Here is a 24987-nt window from a genome sequence, read left to right on the forward strand (position 1 = left end):
GTAGAAAAATCCAACATGCTGGTTGTACCCAAGTCACATAATGGATCGACTTGGGTACAATCAGCCTGCCCATACATGGATCAAAATTAGGCTGGTCCCTGCTGAACCAGCACAATTTCGATCCATGCATGGCTGGCTTTACATAGCACACTCTGTACCTGACTTCTGATGGTAAAGTGGATTTTTACACAGAGCTTCAAGCTGCTATCTAGAGAGCTGTGTTAGGAGATAGGGCTTATAGTACAACTGGCTATATGCACATTTACCTTTTGATGAGATAGCAAGACAAATGACAAGCATTCATTCTGAAGTCACACCCCAATAACAAAGTGCAACCACTTTCCCAGAGGAGGTTCTGTAGACAGATTTTTGTAACAGATAGGAGAAAGCATGTTGTGGCATTTACTCACTTTTAAAATGACAGAGAGGTTCAATTTAAAGTGATACTAAAGTCTCTTTTTTTTTGTTATCCCTGATTGAAGCAAGATTGAAGGTGATTGCGCGATGGTACCTTGTTCCAGAACCCCCCTCTAAAATGTATCCGGATTCTGCCCCCTCTTGCTTTAGGGGCTGTGGTCAGGTTGGCTCTGCCCTTGATCTGTAGTGGACTTGTCCTAAGGTCCGTCGTTTCTTGATACGGGTTCATTCCTTAATTCATTTGGTCACCATGATTAACATTACTAAAAACCCTCAAATAGCCTTGCTTAACGAACCTGTGGAGAATATCCCAAGGTCCATACAGACTCTAATTTATTAGTTTTTTTGGCGGCCAAAATATCCAGCAACTGCTTGGAAAAGTCCACTGATCGACTTAGTTTTAATGAAGCGAAAACGAACCTGGGATCACGTTCCATGAAAAACTGGTCAGTGTCAAACAACCCCCGTTTAAAAAGGTGTGGACCCCTTGGTTTTCTTACTTGCAGGTGCCAAACACTTGGGATTGACATTGGATCAGTGTCTGGTTGGTCTCCTGGACAGGTGTGGTCTCGCTTTTTTGCTTCCTTTTCTTTCTCTAACTCACTCCTTTCTATTTTTTTACTCAGGTATAAGATAGGCCCTCTGGTCAGACCCTTTGTCTCGACTTTGGGGTTTCTGTTTAGGCTTTGTATGTAACGATATCCCTCAAAGGATATGATGCTGCTACACTTGATTTTTCTAAGTATATATATATTATTGTTTTTTTTGTTGGGGTAGGATAAAGTGTTATATGACACAAAGGTCATGCTTTGTTATAATTCCATTATGTCTATGGCTTGATCCTTACGAGGCGGATCCGTTGCCATGGAGTCCGCCAGCTCAGCGGGAGATCTCTCCGTTGATTTCTGCCGAGCTGGCGGATGACAGGTCCCTCTCAGCTCACTGGGAGGGGCTTGTCGAGCGCTGCTGGTTACTATGGAGAGATTGGCCGAAAACGGACGGCATGTCCGTTTTCATCAGATCTCATCCGATCCGATAGGGACGGATGCGAACGTAGGGCCATCCGTCTGATTTTAGCGGATCAGGTCGGATGTCAGCGGACATGTCACCGCTGACCTCCGTTGCTCCATAGACGAGCATGGAGCACCCGTTCAGGTCCGCCGACAAAACTGACAGGTGGGCCTGAATGGTCCGACAGTGTGAAAGGGGCCTAAAGCTAGCATCGGTGGTTGGGTCCTGCTTGACCCCTCTGCTGAATGTACATAGTTGGCCTGATGTAAGGCCCATGGGTTGTTTGGCCTATTTGTGGACTATAGACAAATATGTTTTTTACCAGTTTTTTATAGTTGACCACTCTGTCACAGTTCATAATACCCATTGGTGGATCTCCATGGATTAATGTCTTAATTCCTTACTCTAACAACATGTCATCATTGCTGACTTCTTGTTCACTGTTTATATTGTCAGAGCCAGTTTGCACTCTCTTATATTACATTATAATGTTTAACTGCAATTCTGAAAATTGAATAAAAAGATAGAGACAGAAAAAGAACGTTATACTTACCTTCCCTGTGAAGTGGTTTTGCACAGAGCAGCCCTGATCCTCCTCTTCTCAGGTCCCTCTGCGGTGCTCCTGGCCCCTCCCCTTCCTGTTGAGTGCCCCCCACAGCAAGCAGCTTGCTATGGGGCACCCGAGCCGAGCCGCAGTTTCCTGTGTCCATTCAGACACGGAGCCGCTGCCCGGCCCTTCCCCCTTTCTCTCCTCATTGGCTGAGTAACTTTGACAGCAGCGGGAAACAATGACGCCTCGCTGCTGTCTCAGCTAATGAGGAGGGGAGTCCTGGGTAGCCAAAACACTCCTGCAACATCGCTGGACAGAGATGGGGCTCTGGTAAGTATTAAAGGGGCTGAGGGGGGCTGCTGAACACAGAAGGTGTTTTATCTTAATGCATAAAATGCATTAAGATAAAAAACCTTCTGCCTTTACATCCACTTTAATCCTAACACTCTTTTCAGCACCGTGTTAATCAGTCACATTTGCTTTAATGTATAACTCCACCACTAACGCCACATTCTCTAATCCCTCCTCATGAAATGCCATCAATATTTCAGTTTATAGACAACATAGCTTCAACATTATCTGTAGAGCTTTAAAAATGCGGACATAGGTAAATCTTGCATATCAGTCCTGGTCTCCCATGCAAATGAGAACAATCACAGCAGCTCCGGGTTAAAAATAACCAACCTCCCATTATGTTTTTGGCAGGACACTAAAAATGCATTTATTTAGGGTTTGATGTAGAAATTGGTCCATGAAATGTTTTAGCAAGTGTTTACCAAAATGGGGGGGGGGGATAGAGAAAATGTTTGTGAAAAAATCTGTGTGCAATTAAAGCGGTATAACACAAAAATATATACCGTATATACTTGAGTATAAGCCAACCCGAATATAAGCCAAGGCACCTAATTTTACCACAAAAAACCGGCAAACTTTATTGACTCGAGTATAAGCCGAGGGTGAGAAATGCGCAGCTACTGTAAGTGGAAAAGAGGGTTAACAATGCCCATTTGCAGCCTCACTGTGCCCATTTGCTTGCCTCACTGTGCCCATTTGCTTGCCTCACTGTGCCCATTTGCAGCCATAGGTCCGCTGAACTTCAAACTCGGTAGTTAAGGGTTCCTAGATGCCCCCTAGCTGCAGCCAAAACTTGGGGTCTCTGGACCCAAAGGGTCCTGAAATGACATTGCTGCAGATGGACACAGTTGCCTGACTTTGGGGCCCCATATCTCAGGGGTCACTTGGTGCTAGAAACCCCAAATTTGGTGTGCAAACCCTGTGGAACTAGCACTACAACATATCCAAAGCTGGGGTTCTTAGTGCCATGTGGCCCCGAGATACGGGGCCCCAAAGTCGGTTCGAAAAATATCAAGCACTTTTCTGCAGCAGAGAATGACATTTTCCAAACAAACTTTGGGGCCCCGTATCTAGGGGCCAATTGGTGCTATGAACACCAGCTTTGGATATGTTGTAGTGCTAGTTCCACTGGTTTGCACACCAAATTCCAATGGGGTTCCTAGCACCAAGTGGCCCCGATATCCGGGGCCCCAAAGTTGGTTCAGAAAATGTCATTCTCTGCTGCACAAAAGTGCTTGACTCGAGTATAAGCCGAGGGGGGCATTTTCAGCACAAAAAAATGTGCTCAAAAACTCAGCTTATACTCGAGTATACACGGTATATCCTATATTGCAGATTACTGATTCTTAGATAAGGTGGTGGCTTTATTTTTCTGTTTTTATTTTTTTCCTTTATTTTGACTTCGCAATCCAGCCAGTAACACACTTTCTGCCTTCACTACATCTGTGGAAGAGCAACAGAGCCATCCCTGGACAGCAGCACCCTCTGGAGAGGGTACTGTTAAACTTTACATATGTGACCAAGGCAAGGTCCGTTTGTCAGTTTTACAAGCAGACCTAATTGGAAAGTCCATGTATTCCTATGGACAGGCAGGTATAAATGAACTTGTATCTGTTCATAACCGCCTACCTCAGGGTCTAATCGGGTCCACTAAATAAAAAAGGGAGAGGGCTCCCTCCGCTTCCATTTAGGCAGAGTGGATTGAGGTAGCTGGATGTAAATGGACAGCGGAGTCTGATTACTCTCAGCCACTCACAGCAGAGGGGGTTCAGTCCATGTCCACTCTGTAGAAAGTGAGCAGACATGGATGTGTCATACACCTGCTCTGCTCCGATCAGCAGGGAATCAGCTCACAGATCCCATGCTGATCAGAACAGAAAGGGGCCTAAACATTTAAAACCTAAATCTAGCTGACACTTTAAAAGTTATAAAAAACGTTTTTGTTTTTTTTTTTTATTTTTGGGATAAAGATTTAAGCAAATGAATAAAAGATGTCCGTTGTAAGCATCCCTGTCAGTGTTAAATGGTATCGACAGTCTACTTTTGCTGCACAACTTGGTCTGTTAAAGGATGTTGAGAAATAACAGCAGAAACAACTAAAAAAACCGTGTTAGGGTAGATTTACATAAGCTCATGCAATCTGCAGTGGATCACTTTTCAGAGTGTGGCAAAAGCAGCTGATGTCAGGTAATTTAACAATGGAGCTAATTCACTGCAAATGCAAGCTAAGTATTTGGCTTGTAATGGCCGAGTTTGACGTAGCAACTGCATCATGTGAACAGCCTCCTAGGACTTTAGGTGGACGGAGGATGGTAGAACCGCAGGTCAACGGTCTGTTTTTACCACCCTCCAGCTGCCTGTGTGAAAGAGGCCTTTAAAGGCTAAGTTCACCTCTTTTTTTTTTTTTTTTCTAAAATCCAAACCCCCCTATGTACCAATATACCATCAATGTGCTTCAGCTGCACAAAAGTAAACGTTTTCTTTGATTTTGAAAACAAGGCCTTACCTCATCCATGGCTACATTTCTCAGAAGTCTTCACAAACTTCCTGGTATACAGACACAGACAGACCAGCTAGTAAGGCACAGGAAGAAGTTTACCAGCCAACCTCATTAGCAAACCTTCCAGCATCAGCTACATTTTTACAGTATCCCCGGCATTCTTCCATGTGTGCATTTGCCTGGCTTCCCTAGACGGGCACAGGCTGCATGCTAAACTCCCTGGGGCCACATGCAGCCAACAGGACACCCCAAATGTAGTACAAGGGCCTGCCAGATTGTATACAGAGTGATTGGATTGATAGTGTGTTGTCCTATTATATAGTTTTAATAAAGCTAAAGAAGATTGTACAGAGATTATACAACCAAATTGTACAGTGTATGGCCACATTTATACACCTAAAATTACCTAGTTGTGCTTTTAGTTGTCATTGATAACAGCACACCAAACACAGAAGCAATCACACATTTTACCCTATGAAAAAACAGGTGACAAGTACAGTTAAAAAAAAGTGCAAAAATGTCCCACAAGCTACTTTGCCAGGTGTAGTGCAGCCCATTGAAATTACCAGGCTGCCCTATGTGTGCCACTGGAAAAACAAGTCAAAAAACATGCACTCCCCTCTACTCTAGGTGTGAATGGGGCTTGAAAGTGAAATTGGTGCGTTTACACAAGAACAATCAGGCTCCATTCACATCTGTGTGTTTCCAAACGCATGGCAAACTGCACAGAAAATGTGTGCTTTGCTATGTGTTTCAGGAATGCTGCAAATGTGCATCATGTTTGTGTTGTCATTACATGTTAAAGGCTCCCCAAGTGGAGCAAATGCACCAAAAACTACGGTAACACACCATGCTCCGCTCCAGAAATAGTTCTGGAGCTTCTTTTGGACGATTATAGTGTGTAGGGCAGCCCATTTAAGTGAATGAGCTGTCCTATGCGTGACGAGTGGAAACGCTCCAAGTCACCCTAATACAAATGCATGCAGGAATGTGAGTTTTCACAATGTGGAGATGTGAATGAGGCCTGACAACTTAGTGTCCCCATCCACTCCCTCCTATGTACTTGTATAAAGATGGCCATGCAATCTAATTGTGCAAGCTCTGTACAATTTACTTTATATTTTCCAAAACTATGGAATAAGAGGACACACCTGAACAATCAATTCAATTTGTATCTAATCAGACAGGCCTTCGCTGAAGGGAGATCTAAAGGAGATTGTACAGATTGTCTAGGAAGTGGGTGGAGGTGGTATTGTAATGAGGGAGGCGTGGTCCAGAGTGTTGAACACACCCGCTTCTGTGACGCAACAAGGAAGTGAAGGCTTCTGGGAGATGAAGTCAAAGCTGCTACAGGAAGTGATGGAATCTGAAAATCTGTTCAAAAAATACAAATAAACTGACAAGATTCTAAACATTCTACGGACAAGGTAAGTGAGAGAAAAGCACATTGGGATGGCTGGGCTAGAAATGGCATTGGAAAAGGCTTCTATTACGAAAAGTGAATTCCTGCCCGAAAAGGTGAACTTATCCTTTAAGGTCAACTCACAAAAATCAAGACTGCTTTGTTAACGTTAGTGATGGACTGTTTTTTTATTTTGCCTTAGCATCACACGAGTTCTAAAATTAAAGCGGGGTTCCACCCAAATTTTGAACATTATCTCTATGCATTCTCTTCCTTGCCTAGATGCTGACATGCTGTGTAAAAAAATTTAAATCGCCGTAATCACCTTTTTTTTCTAATCTTCTTAGCACTTCCTGGTTTTCCTCCCATGGGAGTAGGTGTGTTTCTAGCCTCTCCCAGACCTCCCACAGTCCCCTGGGAGCTAGTCTCAGGCTTCCCAGCATGCATTGTGCAACAGCGTCATCAAACATCTCGGTGAATGCTGGGAGCACAGCATTCACCGCATCCAGGAAATACATGCTTGTGGGCTTCAAATGCCCACAATGAAGATGGAAACCGCCTTCAGTGAATTTTTTAAGTTATTCTTTACAACGAAATCGGACACAGGCAGACTTATTACACAGAACATGTGAGTAGATAATCATGAGAAGAAAAGTTTGTGAATGAACTCCAAAAAAAAAAAACGATAGATAGGTGGACCCCCGCTTTAAATACAGAAACCTGAAAACTGAGGACAAAATCCAAACTGCCAATAAAAGATTTATGGCAGACAGAAGAAAATAGAAGAAACAAGTAAAAGAGTTATAATAATAAAAACTGTGTTGGGTTAATGTTGGTGCTAAAACAATGATACCTGGAAATCTAGATACAGTACAAGTGAGAGCAGCTGGTGCAATGGGTTAACACACCTTATAAGTGTCCCTTCATGCTAAGGAAGTGCCACTGTATCTGTCTTCAGGTCACTAGGCATCTTCCACACATGAGTAAGCAGCAGGCAGCAGCCTAGGTGTCCTCAAGTAATATCCTCAAATAAGACTGCTAGGAGTGCTGTTTCTGCCTGACAAAGCAGCTTTTTTTCCATAGGGAAACACAAATGCTGATTTCTTGCACTCCATGAGCTAATGGAATTTATATGATGAGGAAGATGAGTGCTGTGTCCTAATTCACGTAGGAAGACCCATATCCATTAATGTTGTACAGCATAGTATGCTGATTCAAGAGATTGGTGCAGATGTTTTTGGTACCGGACCATCAGTTAAAAAGCTTTGAAAGCCAAAAAACATGCATGAGCAAGTTTACACGGGTAATATGTATTAGGCACAAATTTATACTGCACATAAAGGCCAGGGAAAATAATAACTCAAAATCTAAAACTAAGAGGTCCACTTGTAGCTCTCCAATGGTCACTCTAGAATGCGGTCTGCATTTTATGGGTAATAAACTGTGGGCCCCAGTGTGGAGCAATAATCGATTGTTTTTCTAATGGGACTGTTATACAAAGTCAGTGCGTTATTCATGTATAGAGGAGAAGCTGGCATTCTGATTTCTGCTTATATTGCCTTCCCAAATAAGTGAGACAGAAAGCAGTCTGTGCTCTACAATGCACACAGAACTACTGATACATTTCTCAGAGACTGCCAGTTAAAGTGGTTGTAAACCCTTTTTGTTGACTATAGGTAAGCCTAGAATAAGGCTTACCTATAGGTAGTGGAAATATCTCCTAAACGAGCACTGTTTAGGAGATATTTCACTTGTAGTGCGCCAATGTCATCACTGGCGGATGTGCTGTGAAGAAACGGACCACCATGCAGTTTCCTGCTCCAGCGTGTGCCGTGATTGATGGCTCCCGCGAGCATGCGCGGGAGTGATGTAATGCGACCCCGTGGCCCCGGAAGGAAGAGGGGCGAAGATGGACGCGGCCTGCTCAGGGGACAACGTGGGCTTCGTTTGCAGGTAAGTGTCGTATAATGGGCTAGTATGCGATACTAGCCCATTATGCTTTTGATTTGCAGGCCTTGCAGTGTGCAAAAGAGGAAGTAAAACCCCATCGGGTTTTACTTCCTCTTTAACTTCTTCATTGTCAACACAATGTCATAGCAAGGCATTACATTTTCTGTGGAGGCTGAAACACAGCAAGAAACAGAATTCTTTCCACATCAGGAAGTAAGCAGGCAGGGTAAACACTCAGTTAAACCAACCTAGAAGGTTCAACAGAATTATGAAGCTGATAAACTGCTGGTTAATGTCAATCACTTATGATTTAAAAGGTTTGATTGCAAGTCATATCTTTCTCAACCGCCGATTGAGGTACTGCAACTAGGGGGCACTCTCAAACAATTCAGTGCTACCTATGAGATTCATCAAAGACTGTGCCTTAAAATGGAAGTTTAGTCAAACAGTAACTATACTTAAAGAATATGTAACCCAACATTTCATATTCCTGATATGTGGATGCTGTACCATGTACAGTGGGGATCAAAAGTTTGGGCACCCCAGGTAAAAATTTGTATTAATGTGCATAACGAAGCCAAGGAAAGATGGAAAAATCTCCAAGTGGCATCAAATTACAGATTAGACATTCTTATCATATGTCACAAAAAGTTAGATTTTATTTCCATCATTTACACTTTCAAAATTACAGAAAACAAAAAAATGGCGTCTGCAAAAGTTTGGGCACCCTGCAGAGTTAATATCTTGTACTGCCCCCTTTGGCAAGTATCACAGCTTGTAAATGCTTTTTGTAGCCAGCCAAGAGTCTTTCAATTCTTGTTTGAGGTATCTTTGCCCATTCTTCCTTACAAAAGTCTTCCAGTTCTTTGAGATTTCTGGGCTGTCTGTCACGCACTGCTCTTTTAAGGTCTATCCATAGATTTTCAATAATGTTGAGGTCAGGAGATTGTGTAGGCCATGGCAAAACCTTCAGTTTACGCCTCTTGATGTAATCCCCCGTGGATTTTGAGGTGTGTTTAGGATCATTATCCATTTGTAGAAGCCATCCTCTCTTTAACTTCAGCTTTTTCACAGATGGCATCAAGTTACCATCCAAAATTTGCTGAAATTTTATTGAATCCATTTTTCCTTCTACTCGTGAAATGTTCCCTGTGCCACTGGCTGCAATACAACCCCAAAGCATGATTGATCCACCCCCATGCTCAACAGTTGGAGGTTCTTTTCATTAAATTCTGTGCTCTTTCTTCTCCAAACGTACCTTTGCTCATTCCGGCCAAAAAGTTCTATTTTAACCTCATCGGTCTACAGAACTTGTTTCTAAAATGCCTCAGGCTTGTCTATATGTTCATTTGCAAAGTTCAAACGCTGATTTTTGTGGTGAGGATGTAGAAGAGGTTTTCTTCTGATGACTCTTCCATTAAGACCATATTTGCACAAGTATCTCTTTATAGTGGAATAGTGTACCACAACGCCAGTGTCTGCCAGATCTTTCTGGAGGGATCGTGCAGTCAAACGTGGGTTTTGAATTGCTTTTCTCACAATCCTGCGAGCTGTTCTGTCTGATATTTTTCTTGGTCTTCCAGATCTTGCTTTAACTTCCATTGTTCCTGATGACTGCCATTTCTTAATTACATTCCGAACAGAGGATAATGACATCTGAAAACGCTTTGCTATCTTCTTATAGCCTTCTCCAGCTTTGTGAGCGTCAACTATTTTCAGTTTTCTAGACAACTGCTTAGAAGAACCCATGGTGCTGACTGTTGGGGCAAGGTCAGATGAGTCTGGCCATTTAAAACCTTTGAGATTTACATCACCTGGTCTTCCCAGATGATGACTGAGAACAATCCATGACACTGGCAGGTCTCAGCTTTGCAAAGGGGGCAGTACATGCTATAAATTCTGCAGGGTGCCCAAACTTTTGCAGATGCCATTTTTTTGTTTTCTGTAATTTTGAAAGTGTAAATGATGGAAATAAAATCTAACTTTTTTTGACATATTATAAGAATGTCTAATCTGTAATTTGATGCCATTTGGAGATTTTTCCATCTTTCCTTGGCTTCGTTATGCACATTAATACACATTTTTACCTGGGGTGCCCAAACTTTCGATCCCCACTGTACTTGTATAAAACGGTATCCTGTTCTCTTTGTATTGCTTCCTTTGTGTGAAATACCTGGTGTTCCTGCCAGTCCCTCTGCTTCCCTAATACAATCTGACCACACTAGCCATGAGAGCACAGTTTTCTGGTCAGTTTTCTAGCTGTGCTGGGAACTCAGTCTGCCCTTCTCTAATGATCAGACAGTGCTGACACATGCCCCCTGCACAGCCATGGACTTGGAAGACATGTGTAATGCTGTTTTTCCTCCTCCAGGTCTCTAAGCTTATGCAGCTGAGAACAGAGGGTATGTGATCACTTATAAAATAAGAAAAACTAAAAAGGTATTTATAACATTTATATAATTATACACAAATGTTTTGCCTTTCATCTCTATTTTAAACTGAATGGTTTGTTTTACAAGGTAAGAGTTCATATAAAGGGGAAGTTCTGCTTTCTCACCGCCCCTGTCCCTCTTTGGAATTTTCTTTTGGAAAACTGGTACCTAATTTTTTCAGATACCTGATCCTACTTCCCCTAGAATTGCCTAGGCAATACCATCAGAAGTCCCCTCAAGTATTTGTAGCTGCTGACTTTTTAAAAAAAATCTGACTGAAGAACTGCTTTAAATCTACTTACATCCCCACTCTAAGCCTATTCTATCTACCCTACAAAAGTATACTTACCTATTCTGAGGGCACCCCGTTCCAGCCTCATGATCGAGTCTCAGCACTGGATTCAGGGTAAAGGAGAGACACCTGATGTCCCATGGTAAGCCTATGAGTGACATCATCACCCAGGCTCTGCATCCGTTGTCAGCGTTCGATCTCTGCTCTTTACTGAAGCCAGCGCTGAGTACTCTCAGCATAGGTAAATATACAGATCTTTCCTTTACAAGGTAGATAGATTAGGCTTAGAATGAGGGTGGGAGTAGATGTAAGTATAGCTAGTGTTTGAGTGAACTTCCACTTTGAACATACTAACTTTCTAAAGCGGTACAACACTGAAGAGTCACAAGAAAGATTAAAGGGATTTTATGAGCTTAAAGTGTCACTAAACCCAGTAATATGAAAATAGTTCATCCACCCCCCAGTGCCCACAGCTTATAAATCTTCTTTTTTACATTAAAATACTGCCACTATATACCTTTTTGGATGATCTGTATACCACAGTTACATGATAAACTGCACGGTTTCTCCAGTGCTGAGAGTTCAGATAGGAGATTTCCACTACAGCCTGTGACCTGGCTAGCTCTGAGAACAAGTAAATGTTCTCTCCAGCATACAAGACACAACTGAGCATGTGAACACTACCTTGCCTGTGTTAGCTTGCCTTCCCCAGATACAGGGTGCAGGAGGGGGAGGATGAGTGCATGCAGGAAAAAAAAGCCTTTTTACACAATGCAGAGGATTAACCCCTTAAGTTCCACAGTGAGTATAACAAGCATGCTATGTGGTATATACAGACTGATTTTACTGTTGTAGGTTTAGTAACACTTTAATCTAGAGAGAGACAGTTTAGTACTACAAAGACAAAAGCAGAAGGGAGAATCAGATAACTTCATGAATCCAAATTTCATCACTCTGCATCTACAAGACACTCCTCCAGCTCTGCTAAGTCTCTACAATCAAGATCTTCCACTCTCAGCCACCAACTTATCAAAGCTCATCCCAAGGCTGAAGCTTCCAAAATTCAGGCAGCCCTGGCCCAAAAGAAAGCAGAGATAGATGCAGAAGAAACTGAACATAAGAGAGCACTGATGGGAGTAGAAACTGCACACAAGAAAGCACAGATGCAAGCAGAGGTGAAAGCAGAAACTACATCCAATAGAGCAGAGATGAAAGCTTTGGAGAAACAATGTGAGCACGCCACAACCATTGCAAGGTTAAAAGTCTTAGAGCAAGCAACTAGCGGAAGTGAAAGGCGTAACAGCAGCAAACACTCAGTTGTATCATATGCATCATAATCCTCTTAAGGAGCCGGGGAGCCAAGTCCTCTACATTTACCTGGTACCATTGTAAGGGGAGGCCATCTAGACCCGGAGTTTTACTGGTTGGTAATGAACGTATGGCTGTAGTTACCTCCTCCAATGTGATAGGTTTATCTAAGAGGAATTGCTGGAGGGTACTAAGTGCTGGGAATGCAAGTGATTCAAAGAAACCCATAAAGGCTTACTCGGGAGGTACAGTCGTATCCTCATATAACCTGCTATAGAATTCTGCGAAGGTTTGGTCGATAGTCAGTGCATCAGAGGTAGTTGACCCATCTGGGAGTTGAATTTCAGCACTCAAACTGTTCTAAAAAAAATCTGTGTGGGCGAGACACGCAAGAAGCCTACCGTTTTTTTCCCCCATGCTCGTGAATACGAGCAGGGAGGTACAATTGTTGCTTCCTAGTCAAACCCACCATATGAAGCTGCAGCGCACGATGGGCGTCTGTCAGCATACCACAAGTCTCAGAGGAAGGGCTACCCGTGTGACAGGAGCGTGCCTCATCCAGTGCTTTCTGGAGAGCCTCCTGCGTGGTCCGCCCAACGGATCTATAGTGCTTAATGCATGAGGTATAGGAAACCCTGACCATCGCTTTAAAGGCATCCCCGACAGGCCCCCCGGCTTCAGAGTCAGAGTTAGAGGACCAGTAGTTGGCCATGTCAGTTGGAATGGACTCAAGTATGTCCGGTGTGCAGAACCAGAGAGGGCTGAGTCTCCAAGCCCGAAACAAGGGTCTATGGCCCAAAGTCAAACCCACCTGTACTACAGAATGATAAGACACCGTCTGGGACAGATATGCTATGGACTGAACACAAGACAAAAGCACACCCGTGGCCAGTGCATAGTCCAATCTGGAGAGGGCAGCATAAGACCTGGATTGGCAGAAGAACACCTTGTCCCTGGGGTACTTCCAGTGCCATAGATCCACACATCCATAGGTGTTGCACCACACACTAAACAATTTAGATTGTAGAGGCTTCAACCTATATAATTCAGGCTGCAACACAGTGTTAAAAATCCCCAAGAATAAGCATAGGACAGCTAGGCAATAAGGCAAAATGCACACTTAGTTCAGAGAACACTGCAGCCGTGACCAGAGGGGGCAGGTAGACCGTGACCAAAAGGAGGTAAAATCCATATATGGTCACATGTAAAATAATATACTGCCCCTTAGGGTCCAAATAACTTGATGACATGAGAATGATAACCCTTTACGAATTAGAACTGCAACCCCCGCGGGCATAGTTAGAATAAGTAGAGTGGTAGTTATGAGCCAACCAATGTTTTTTCAGAGCTAAAATCTTAGAACCTATCAGATGAGTTTCCTGGAGGCACAGGACATGCCGTTTAGATGGCTTCAGGGCCTCAAATACAGATGATGCTCTTTTACATTTAGAATTCAGTCTGCAGACATTCCATGAACAAATATTTACCATGGACAGAGTAGAAAGGAAGAGGGAGGACACAAATAAGTCTCCCCAACTCCGGTCATAGCTACAGAGGGTCTAGAGCAGGGGGTGTCAAACTGGCGGCCCTCCAGCTGTTGCAAAACTACAAGTCCCATAATGCATTGCAAGACTGACAGTTGCAAGCATGACTCCCACAGGCAGAGGCATGATGGGACTTGTAGTTTTGCAACAGCTGGAGGGCCGCCAGTTTGAGACCCCTGGGCTAGACGGTCGCAGTGGCGCACAAACATACATCCACACATACAACATACACACAAAGGCACAACTATGTACAATAGCATAGTCATTACCCAATAAGGGTATCATAACCCCTGCCCAGCTCCAAAAACATGGATGCATGGCCGACAACAAAAAGCAAAGAATTTCAGAAAAACAAAATAGTCCGTGTTCAACAAAAAAATAGGGGGGTAGAAAAGTTCACCCCACGGCACCTCGGGCTGGCTCAGTAAATGAGGGCCAGTTACTCTCCCACAGGGGAGGTGTATGGTAGACCAAACTTTTGCTTAACAGAGCCTCGATGAAGGATAACAAAAGGACAAGGGGAAAGGGCAGGGAGAGAAAAACAAATCAGCTTTTCAAGCTTAGTGGGAAGACATCCATCAGGCAGGTGGCTTAGGGAGTGAGGTAATGATTCCCACCAAGATAAGGCATCTATGGGGGATTGGAAGAAGTGAACCCTCCCTTGATCGGTAACCCGGTGGGTAGCAGGGAACAGCATAGAATATTGGATATCATGCTCCCGGAGTTTCTGCTTGACATGCCGATAACTGGCTCTTCGATTGCGGACTGTCGCAGAATAATCAGGAAACAGACACCACAGCGTTGTTAATCCGGAGACTTCCCTTCTTCCTGGCTGCCCCCAAAATGGAATCACGATCCCTGTACTTAAGGAGGCGAATCACCATCATACGTGGAATGTGACCCTCGGGGAGGGGAAGCCCAGGGACTCGGTGGGCCCTCTCAATCACGAAGCAAGGGGAGAGTTGATTGCGGCCAAATTATTGTTCAAGCCAGCTTTCCAGGAAGGCTACAGGGTCTGATCCCTCCACCCACTCCGGGAGACCAACCAGATGCAGGTTATTCCTGTGGAGACAGTTCAAGGTCATCCACTTTATCTTTCAACATTGCAATCTTCCCCCCATAGGTATTAAGTTTGGACAGGATGGGGTTAATAGTGTCCTCCAGGTCACTAATACATTGCTCAGTCTCAGTAACCTGGCCACAAATTTTTTGCATGTCCTGCCGCATGATCGTTAAGTTGATCTTTAGGCCATCCACCTTCCCCATAAGGTCTGTGTGGTTAACCTTAATGATAGCGAGGACCTCCGACAGTGTAGGCCCCTCATCATCATCCGTGACATCCTCCCACGGGGTCGCTTGCAGGGACACGGCCGGGGGGTCCGGGATCTCGGGGGAAGGTGATGGGGAAGTGTCCTGGCTTTCCCCAAAGACATCAGGAGAGGAGGCTGGTGATGCACATGGAGGGTACTGCGGTAGACATCTTGGCAGGTGCGGGTAGTGATGGCCATTGTGGCCAGGGGTTGCTTCTTCCCCTGCTGCTTTCCCATCCACCAAAATGGCTTCCTAAGGTGCGGAAAACGTTCCTGCCAGGGTAGGCGTGATTAGAGTCGAGTTTCACTCATGAACGACCAGGATAGTAAAAGGAGAGACTGGAGCTGCACAGGAACATGTCTGATCACATACCGCACTAGGCCACACCCCCCCACAACCGCTTTAATATAGAACACACTACAAGGTAGCGCGGGATAATCCATTCACCTTTTATATCAGGGAAAAATGGGTATCAGTTGAATCGAGGTATAAGAAAAAATCAAGTTTCCTTTCCTCTCTTTTCATACTTCTGTGAGTTCATTATGAGACTTGCAGATTCTTAGAGACCTTGGGGAGTCCAACCCTCTCAGGACACCTTCTCCAAGGCCTGCAAGCTCACACATTTCCCAGAGAGACCACAGAGGTCCTGCAACTGTGAAAAGGACTGATATTCTACTTGAACTTACTCCAGTCCTTGAAAAGACTGATCAGAACAAGAAAACTGAGAAACCAAAAGTCCTATACATAAACTACAACCGCTTTGGAAGCGTATTGACTTCAAAAAGTAACCCTAGCAAGAACACAAAGGGCTTTTAAAGAAATTTGGGGTTTGCCTCAAATGCTGTGCTTCCACAGAACACCATGCTAAAGAAACTAAGGCTACTATAAAGTGCATAGACTGCAACAATGATGATCAGGTGCAAAAGCTTTATTCATTTCGAGACAGTTCTACTCTGTCCAAAGGTGATCCTCCTGAGCAAAGCATGACTGCGAAAGCATAGACCAAACAGCGTTTCATACTCCCAATTTTCTCTACATGTACAGACATCTGTGGAGAAGGACTCTGTGATAAATCCTGTACCAAAATACATTGGTTTGTGTATACCCCAAGGGTCAACCCAGAAAAGCTGTAAGACGGTATGCTATTCTAGATTGCCAGAGTTACAGCTCTCTTGTAGGAGCAAAGCTTTTTGACCGGTTAAACATTAACAGGAGATGCCTTATTACAGCCTTTTTTAACCAGGGTGCTGGTGTCCTAAAAAAACAATTATGTCATTGGTTGATTAAGGAGTATGTGAAGTGCCTAAACAGTATCCTTGTTTGCCCCTCCTCTCTCCCTCTCTGTCAGCAATGGGATCACATTAGCTAAGTGAGGGAGAGGAACTGAGGGAGAAGAGAAACTCAGGGATACTAGTCACTTCCAGTGTGCAAAGGTGTGTTTGCTTTGGAAGAATAAATCACCTCAAATGTTCAGTGTCCTACAGTACATATGTGCATGTCGCTGTGTTATGTAAAATTATTGGGTCGGTTTTTTACATTTTAGAATGGGGTGTCTCGAGATTGTACAAAATTTTAAAGGGTGCCTTGACCTAAAAATGTTTGAGAAACACTGCCTTACCATATAGCCTGGGCCCCTATGCTGGCATTATAGAAGAGACAGGCAGGAGAGCCACTGGTCTGATAACATCGGGACCAAGGTGTTCGTTGTACTAATTAAAAGGAAGCCATCATGAAAGATGAGGAGTTCCTAAGAACTATGAGTTTGAGAAACACTGCCTTACCATATAGCCTGGGCCCCTATGCTGGCATTATAGAAGAGACAGGCAGGAGAGCCACTGGTCTGATAACATCGGGACCAAGGTGTTCGTTGTACTAATTAAAAGGAAGCCATCATGAAAGATGAGGAGTTCCTAAGAACTATGAGTAAGGAGTTCCAATCAGGACAATTTAAACAGCTGGGTAGTATCACTACCATTTCTTGCCTCAAGAAAGAAACTACCAAATAATAATCAACAACCAGAAGCATGAATTATTTTTTACAGCACGCCCTGAACAGCAAACCTGCAATGTAAAAACACTTTGTTGACTTTATGCAGAAGGTGTTTGCGAGAAATTATTAATATACAGGATTTATATAGTGCCAACAGTTTGCGCAGCGCTTTACAACATGAGGGCAGACAGTACAAATACAATACAGGAGGAATCTGAGAGCCCTGCTCGTTAGAGCTCACAATCTACGAGGCGATCATACTGAGTCTGCACCACCCCTCAAGGAAGGAGAGGAATATTGATACCTCCCATGCTTTGGCATGCACCATTCTCACAAGCCGGATGAGATCAGGGTGGTCTTCAACTCACATGCTTGATATGAAGGCGTTTCCCTTCACAAAGTCCTTCCCACATGGCCTAATCTGAACAACAGCCTTGTAGAAGTTTTGCTCTGCTTCCAGCCAGAACTAATTGCTGGTATAGCCGACATTCAGCAAATGCTCCACTGTTCCATCATTTGAGAAGACAACAGGGTACATGTTTTTGGCAACAGCCCTTTTCCTTCTGTAGCAATTTATGGGCTGAGAAAGAACGCTCCAGAAGGTGAAAAAGAATCTGGATCTGATGCATGTGAATTTGTGGAAAATAATTTCTATGTAGATGATGGGATCAAATCTCTGCCTATAGTAGAAGCAGTAATTGATCTGAAAATAACTCAGGATATGCTTGACACTGCCAACCCTAAGGCTTTACAAAATTATCTTTTACAGTGACAAGGTAATAAAGGCAAAGGATACATCCCATGAAGCTGCACATCAATGCAGACCCATTGGTATTGGAATGAATGGCAGTCTTAGCCTGGGCTCTCATCAGGCCACGCCCCAACACAATTCACTTTGCCTCTAGGCGCTTAATCATGGGTATTAAGCATCAAGGCATTAGGGGCATGGCCTGGCGGGAGCCCAGGCCGAGACTGCCATTCATTCTAATACCAGTGGGTCTGCATTTATGTATGGCTTCATGGGATTTATCCTTTGCTTAACAGTTTTATGGAGCCAAGACAATATCCCTCCTTGGCCTGCACTCACAGCCATGGACACAGGACTGCTTTACCTTGTAGCCTGAGCGGCACATAATTTATTATGGTTCAAGGTAATAAAGGCCTTTTCCTCTGATGACAATGCCGGTTGTGTAAAGGGATTTGAGCTAGGAATGGAGCGGACCAACACCAGCAGATGATATGGCTCCCCAAATCATCACTGACTGTGGAAACTTCACACTGGACCTCATGCAACTTGGATTCTGTGCCTCTTCACTCTTCCTCCAGATTCTGGGACCTGGATTTCCAAATGAAATTCAAAATTTTCCACAGTCCGTGATAATTTGGGGATCCAGGTCATCTGCTGGTGTTGATCTACTGTGTTTTATCAAGTCCAAAATCAGTGCAGCCCTTTACCAAGACATTCTAGAGCACTTCATGCTTCCCTCTGCTGACCAGCTTTATGGAGATGCTGATTTCATTTTTCAGCAGGACTTGGCACCTGCCCACACTGCCAAAAGTACCAATACCTGGTTTATTGATCATGGTATCACTGTGCTTGATTGGCCAGCAAACTCGCCTAACCTAAATCCCATAGAGAATCTGTGGAGTATAGTCAAGAGGAAGATGAGAGACACCAGACCCAACAATGCAGGTGAGCTGAAGACTGCTATCAAAGCAACCTGGGCTTCCATAACACCTCAGCAGTGCCACAGGCTGATCGCTTTCATGCCACGCTGCATTGATGCAGTAATTCATACAAAAGCAGCCCCAACCAAGTATGGCATGCATACTATACTGTACATGGAAAAACTTTTCAGTAAGCCAACATTTCTGTATTAAAAATGCTTTTTTTTTATTGGTCTTATGTAATATTCTAATTTTGTGAGATACAGAATTTTGGGTTTTCACTAGCTGTAAGCCATAATCATCAACATTAAAATAAATAAATCCTTGAAATATAGCACTCTGTGTGTAACGCATCTATATAATATAAGAGTTTTACTTTTTAAATTGAATTACTGAAATAAATGAACTTTTTGATGATATTCTAATTTTATGAGATGCACCTGTATATATACATACATATATTTGTTTTTATACACATACACACTGCCCCTGCGTATGCATTCATTTTAAAAGGTCAGTCAACCCAAAACTGATATTTAACTTTTTTAACCACTTCAAGACTAGCCTCGTTTTGGATTTTAGGTGTTTACAAGTTTAAAACAGTTTTTTTTGCTAGAAAATTACTTAGAACCCCCAAACATTATATATTGTTTTTTTTCTAACATCCTAGAGAATACAATAGCGGTCATTGCAATACTTTTTTTTGCACCGTATTTGCGCATGAGCGGTCTTCTAAGCGCACTTTTTTTGGAAAAAATTCACTTTTTTTGAAAGAAAAAAAAAGACAACAGTAAAGTTAGCCCAATTTTTTTTTATATTGTGAAATTTAATGTTACGCCAAGTAAATTGATACCCATCATGTCACGCTTCAAAATTGCGCCCGCTCGTGGAATAGCGTCAAACTTTTACCCTTAAAAATCTCCATAGGCGACGGTTAAAAAATTCTACAGATTGCATGTTTTGCGTTACAGAGGAGGTCTAGGGCTAGAATTATTGCTCTCACTCTACCGGTCGCGGCGATACCTCACATGTGTGGTTTGACCACCGTTTTCATATGCGGGCGCTACTCATGCATGCGTTCGCTTCTGCATGCGAGCTCGTCGGGACAGGGCGCTTTAAAAATTTTTTTTTTTTTTTTTTATTATTTATTTTATTTTATTTATTTTTTCACTGTTTTTAAAAAAAAAAAAAAATTTGGATCACTTTTATTCCTATTACAAGGAATGTAAACATCCCTTGTAATAGAAAAAAGCATGACAGGTCCTCTTAAATATGAGATCTGGGGTCAAAAAGTCCTCAGATCTCATATTTAGACTAAAATGCAAAAAAAAAAAAAAAAAAAAAAAAAAGTCGTTTAAAAAAATGACACTAAAAAAATTGTGCCTTTAAGAGAAGTGGGCGGAGCCGTCGTAATGACGTCGCTCCGGCCGTCACATGGTATGGAGACGGGTGGGCGCCATCTTGGCCTCACTCGTCTCCATACCTCAGCAGGGAAATGACCCGATCGCCTCCGCCGCTACCGACGGCTCCGGTAAGCGGCGGAGGGTGCGGGAGAGCGGCGGGAGGGGGGGTGGCACCTCTCCCGCCGCCGATAACGGTGATCTCGCGGCGAACCCGCCGCAGAGACCACCATTATCGTGTACGGAACCGCCCGCTGAAAAGATGGATACCTCGGTTGTGGCAGCAGCTGCTGCCGTTACCGAGATATCCATCTTCAAAAAAATGACGTATATATACAGTGGGCGGTCCAGATGTTGGAGAGATAAACCACCTGGCAGGTGGCAGGCTAAGCTAGGCCCACCAAGCATGTTTAGCTGAGCAGCACGTATAACTTACCAGCAGCATAGCCGATGAGCCATTGGGTCTTGATAAGTGGATGGTCATCTCTGGAAACATGCGATCTATACGGCTGATAACATCATCGATGTAACTAGGAGAAAGGATACATGATTAATACTTGACTTGAATCTTGCTAAGCTGAAAATCACAGAATTCAAACACAAAGGCAATTATATAATTCACATGTTGAGTATATATTGAACTGATAAAACCATAACTTGGTATTAAAGGCAACTCTTCCAAAAACAGATATATCTGGTTTTGGTATATGTTGGAGATTTAAGTCAACTTGCAATCACTTAGGACCCCCAAGGATCCCAGCAGATTGATCTATGAATCTGGGCCCCCATGTCTGCATACTTTCCTCACCAATTGCACATGTCCCACCTTCAAAGACTGTTAAAACTTAAAAAAAAAAAAAAAAAAATATTTAGACAAAAAAGGTAGCACAAAGTACTAAAGAAGATCACAGTGGCTGAAATTCCAAAGAACAAGTAGACAATAACTGTCACACAGCACAACGGGAGGCGAGTGTGAAGTATAATGGCCAATAGGTAGTTAGCTTTTCCTTCAGTTTTGCTGTACACATTGCTTGTAGGTATTTATTTAATAATAAGTTAAACAACCACCCAGGCTAGGCTCCGAAAAAGAAGCTATGACTTTGGAATGCGTCAGTCAGCAGCAGCCCTGGTGTCCTTCCCATAGCTATCTGGAGACTATTGTTCATGGACTGTTCGCCACGATCAGGTGGCTACGCTAAGCGCCTTATCTCCATATGTTTGTGAGTAGTACTTTATTCTGGTTTTATTAAAAAAATTACCTGGGATAATGCACAAAAAAAAAGAAAAAGGAAAGCACCCCATTCCCTCCATGATCGCGCGCTGAAGTGAACACATGCTTAAGTCGTGCTAGCATATGTAAACAGTGTTGAAACCAAACATGTGAGGTATTGCCACAAATGTTAGAGCACATTATACAAAAGAATTGGGGTAAAAAATTGTGTTTTGGTGTTTTTTTTTTCGTTCATTAAAGTGTATTTTTTCCAAAAAAATAGGATTTTTTAAAACAGCTTACCTGTAAAATCCTTTTCTTTCGAAGGACATCACGGGACACAGAGCCACAGTAATTACTGATGGGTTATATAGGGTATCACTGGTGATTAGACACTGGCACACCCTATCAGGAAGTTCAACCCCTTATATAATCCCTCCCCTTGCAGGGATACCTCAGTTTTGTAGCCAAGCAATATAGTGTATTAGAAGAGGGGTGGGACCTCTGTGTCCCGTGATGTGCTTCGAAAGAAAAGGATTTTACAGGTAAGCTGTTTTAAAAAATCCTATTTTCTTTCTCGAACATCACGGGACACAGAGCCACAGTAATTACTGATGGGATGTCCCAGAGCAATGCTACCTGAGGGGGGGGAACCACGACCAAGTAGGGTGCAATCAGACCTGAGGACCCTGTACCGCTGCCTGCAGCACACTACGCCCAAAGGCGATATCCTCATGCCTTCTCACATCCACCTGATAGAATCTGATGAATGTATGAACTGAAGACCAGGTTGCGGCCTTGCAGATTTGAGCCATAGAGGCCCGGTGATGCACTGCCCAAGAAGCACCAATAGCCCTTGTGGAATGTGCCCTGATCTGAAACGGAGGAATCTTCTGTTTCAAACCGTAAGCTTGAATGATCAATTGTCGAATCCATTTAGAAATGGTAGCTTTTGACGCTGCCTGTCCTCTATTGGGACCCTCTGGCAGCACAAACAAAACATCCGCCTTGCGGATCTGAGCAGCTGCCCCGAGATAGGCCTTAACTGCTCTTACTACATCCAACGAATGTAGAGATTTATCTTCCGGAGAACAGGGATCTGGAAAAAAGGAAGGCAGAACAATGTCTTGGTTTAAATGAAAATCAGAAACCACCTTCGGTAAAAAACTAGGATGAGGGCGCAGTACCACTCTATCCTTGTGTATAATCAAATAAGGCTCCTTACAGGAAAGGGCTGCTAATTCTGAAACTCTTCTAGCAGAAGAGATGGCCACCAGAAAAATTAACTTCCTTGTCAACAAGACCAAAGGAATCTGACTTATTGGTTCAAAAGGCTGTTTCTGTAACACAGCCAGGACCAAGTTCAAGTCCCAGGGGTTTAGGGGCGCTTTAACCGGAGGATTAAGACGCATCACCCCCTGCATAAAGCTTTGGACCAAAGAATGCGAAGCAAGTGGCCGCTGAACTAATACTGATAAAGCGGAGACTTGGCCCTTGATGGTACTTAAGGCCAGCTTCATCTCTAATCTTAATTGTAGAAAAACAAGAATTCTACCTATGACATATTTCCTGGGATGCCAAACCTCTGGATTCACACCAGGATACATAAGCTTTCCAGACTCTATGATAAATCATCCTGGAAGCTGGCTTCCTTGCATTAATCAAGGTAGATATGACAGGACCTGAGAGCCCACGACTCTTCAGAACGTGGGTCTCAATAGCCAAACCGTCAAATTTAGCATTTGTAAGGCAGGATGGAACACTGGACCTTGGGATAACAGGTCTGGGCGTACCGGTAGGGTCCACGGGAAACCCACCGTCATCCTTACTATTTCTGCATACCAAGTCCTTCTGGGCCAAGCGGGGGCCACCAGAAGTACCAACTTCCTTTCCTGCCTGATCCTGCGAAGGAGTCGTGGTAGTAGCAGAATAGGCGGGGATGCGTAAATCAGTGAGAACTGATGCCACGGAATCACCAACGCATCCGTACCGCATGCAAGAGGATCTTTTGTCCTTGCCACAAATCTATCTTTTTGTTGAATCGAGATACAAAGAGATCTACATCTGGAACCCCCCATCTTTGGCATATGGCCCAAAAGACGTCGGGATGCAGAGACCATTCCCCTGGAAGTAACTGCTGGTGACTTAGATAGTCCGCCTGCCAGTTCTCTATTCCCGGGATGAAAACTGCCGATATGCATGGCACATGCATCTCTGCCCAGACTAAGATCTGGTTCACCTCCTTTTGAACAGCTCGGCTCCGGTGCCTCCCTGATGATTGACATAAGCCACTGCTGTGGCATTGTTGGACTGGATCCTGACCGGACAAACCTGTAGCCTGATAGTCCAGGCTTTTAGGGCTAGATATATCGCCCGGATCTCCAGAATGTTGATGGGTAAGGTCCTGTCGGTCTTGGACCATATCCCCTGAACCGCAGACTGTTCCAGAACTGCTCCCCAACCTGACAGACTGGCATCTGTTGTTACCACCGTCCAGGTAACCGGTAGAAAGGATTTCCCCTTCTGCAGGTTTTCAGGTATGAGCCACCAATTGAGGCTCTGACGCACTGCATGCGACAGGTGCATCGGAAAGTCTAACGCCTGAACCTTCTTGTTCTAGGTCGACCGAATACTGTGTTGCAGCATTCTTGAATGAAACTGAGCATAGGGAACTGCTTCGAATGAAGCCACCATCTTCCCTAGTAGCCTCATACAAAGGCGGACAGAGGGACCCTTCTTGGTCCTGACTGCCAGAATCAGCTCTCTTAAAGCAGCGATCTTTGCCTGGGGTAGAAATATTTTCTCCTGGCTTGTATCTATAATCAGACCTAAATACTCCAGTCTTCTTACTGGTTTTAGGAAAGACTTTTCTAGGTTGAGGATACAACCCAGGTGTTCTAGATACCTGACTGTGGTCCTCAAGTTTCCATTCAAAGAGGCTACCGACCGGTCTATCAAGAGCAGGCCGTCTAGGTTTGCTATGACAGCTATACCCTGAGCCCTTAATCTGGCCAGAGGAGGAGCCAAGATCTTTGTGAACACTTGAGGTGCAGTGGCTATCCCGAAAGGCAGAGCCACAAACTGGAAATGGCGCCCTCCTACCTCGAAGCGCAGAAACTTCTGATGAGCAGGAAAAATGGGCACATGCAGATATGCATCTCTGAGGTCTATCGATGCCAGAAATTCTCCTCCCTGCAGGGTGGGAACTACTGTCCGAATTGATTCCATGCGGAAGGATTGAATCCTTAGGAATCGGTTCAGATCCCTTAAATCCAGAATGGGTCTGACATCCCCATTTGGTTTTTGGACCGTAAAAAGGTTGGAATAGAAGCCCAATCCCTGGTCCTTTGCGGGAACTATCATAATGACCTCCTGCGACAAAAGTCGCTCTAACGCTAGAAGGAGCGACTGCTTCTTCTCTGGGGACACTTGATCTGAGGAACCGAGGAGAGGGAAATTCCTGAAACTCCAGCTTGTACCCTAAGGTTACCGTGGAGATTACCCATCTGTTCTGGAAATCCTCCTGCCAGAGCCCTGAGAACTGTCGCAGTCTTCCCCACCACTCGAGTGAGCGGGGGCGCCCCCTCATGCAGAGATCTTAGTGTTTTGCCTATTAGGCTTCTTCCCCCAGGACTTCTTTTGTCCCTG

General features: G+C 43.9%; 1 protein-coding gene across 1 annotated transcript in view; it reads right to left on the minus strand.

Moving 5' to 3' along the window:
* Positions 1–24987, minus strand: part of MED27 (mediator complex subunit 27) — a 540607-nt gene that overhangs the window by 161285 nt on the left and 354335 nt on the right. The window contains exon 4 of the mRNA XM_073600521.1: positions 20566–20659. Within this exon, the coding sequence (XP_073456622.1) occupies positions 20566–20659 (94 nt within the window). The remainder of the gene's footprint in view (positions 1–20565; positions 20660–24987) is intronic.

Source organism: Aquarana catesbeiana, linkage group LG09 (genome assembly GCF_042186555.1).
Source record: "Aquarana catesbeiana isolate 2022-GZ linkage group LG09, ASM4218655v1, whole genome shotgun sequence".
Lineage (NCBI taxonomy): Eukaryota > Metazoa > Chordata > Amphibia > Anura > Ranidae > Aquarana > Aquarana catesbeiana.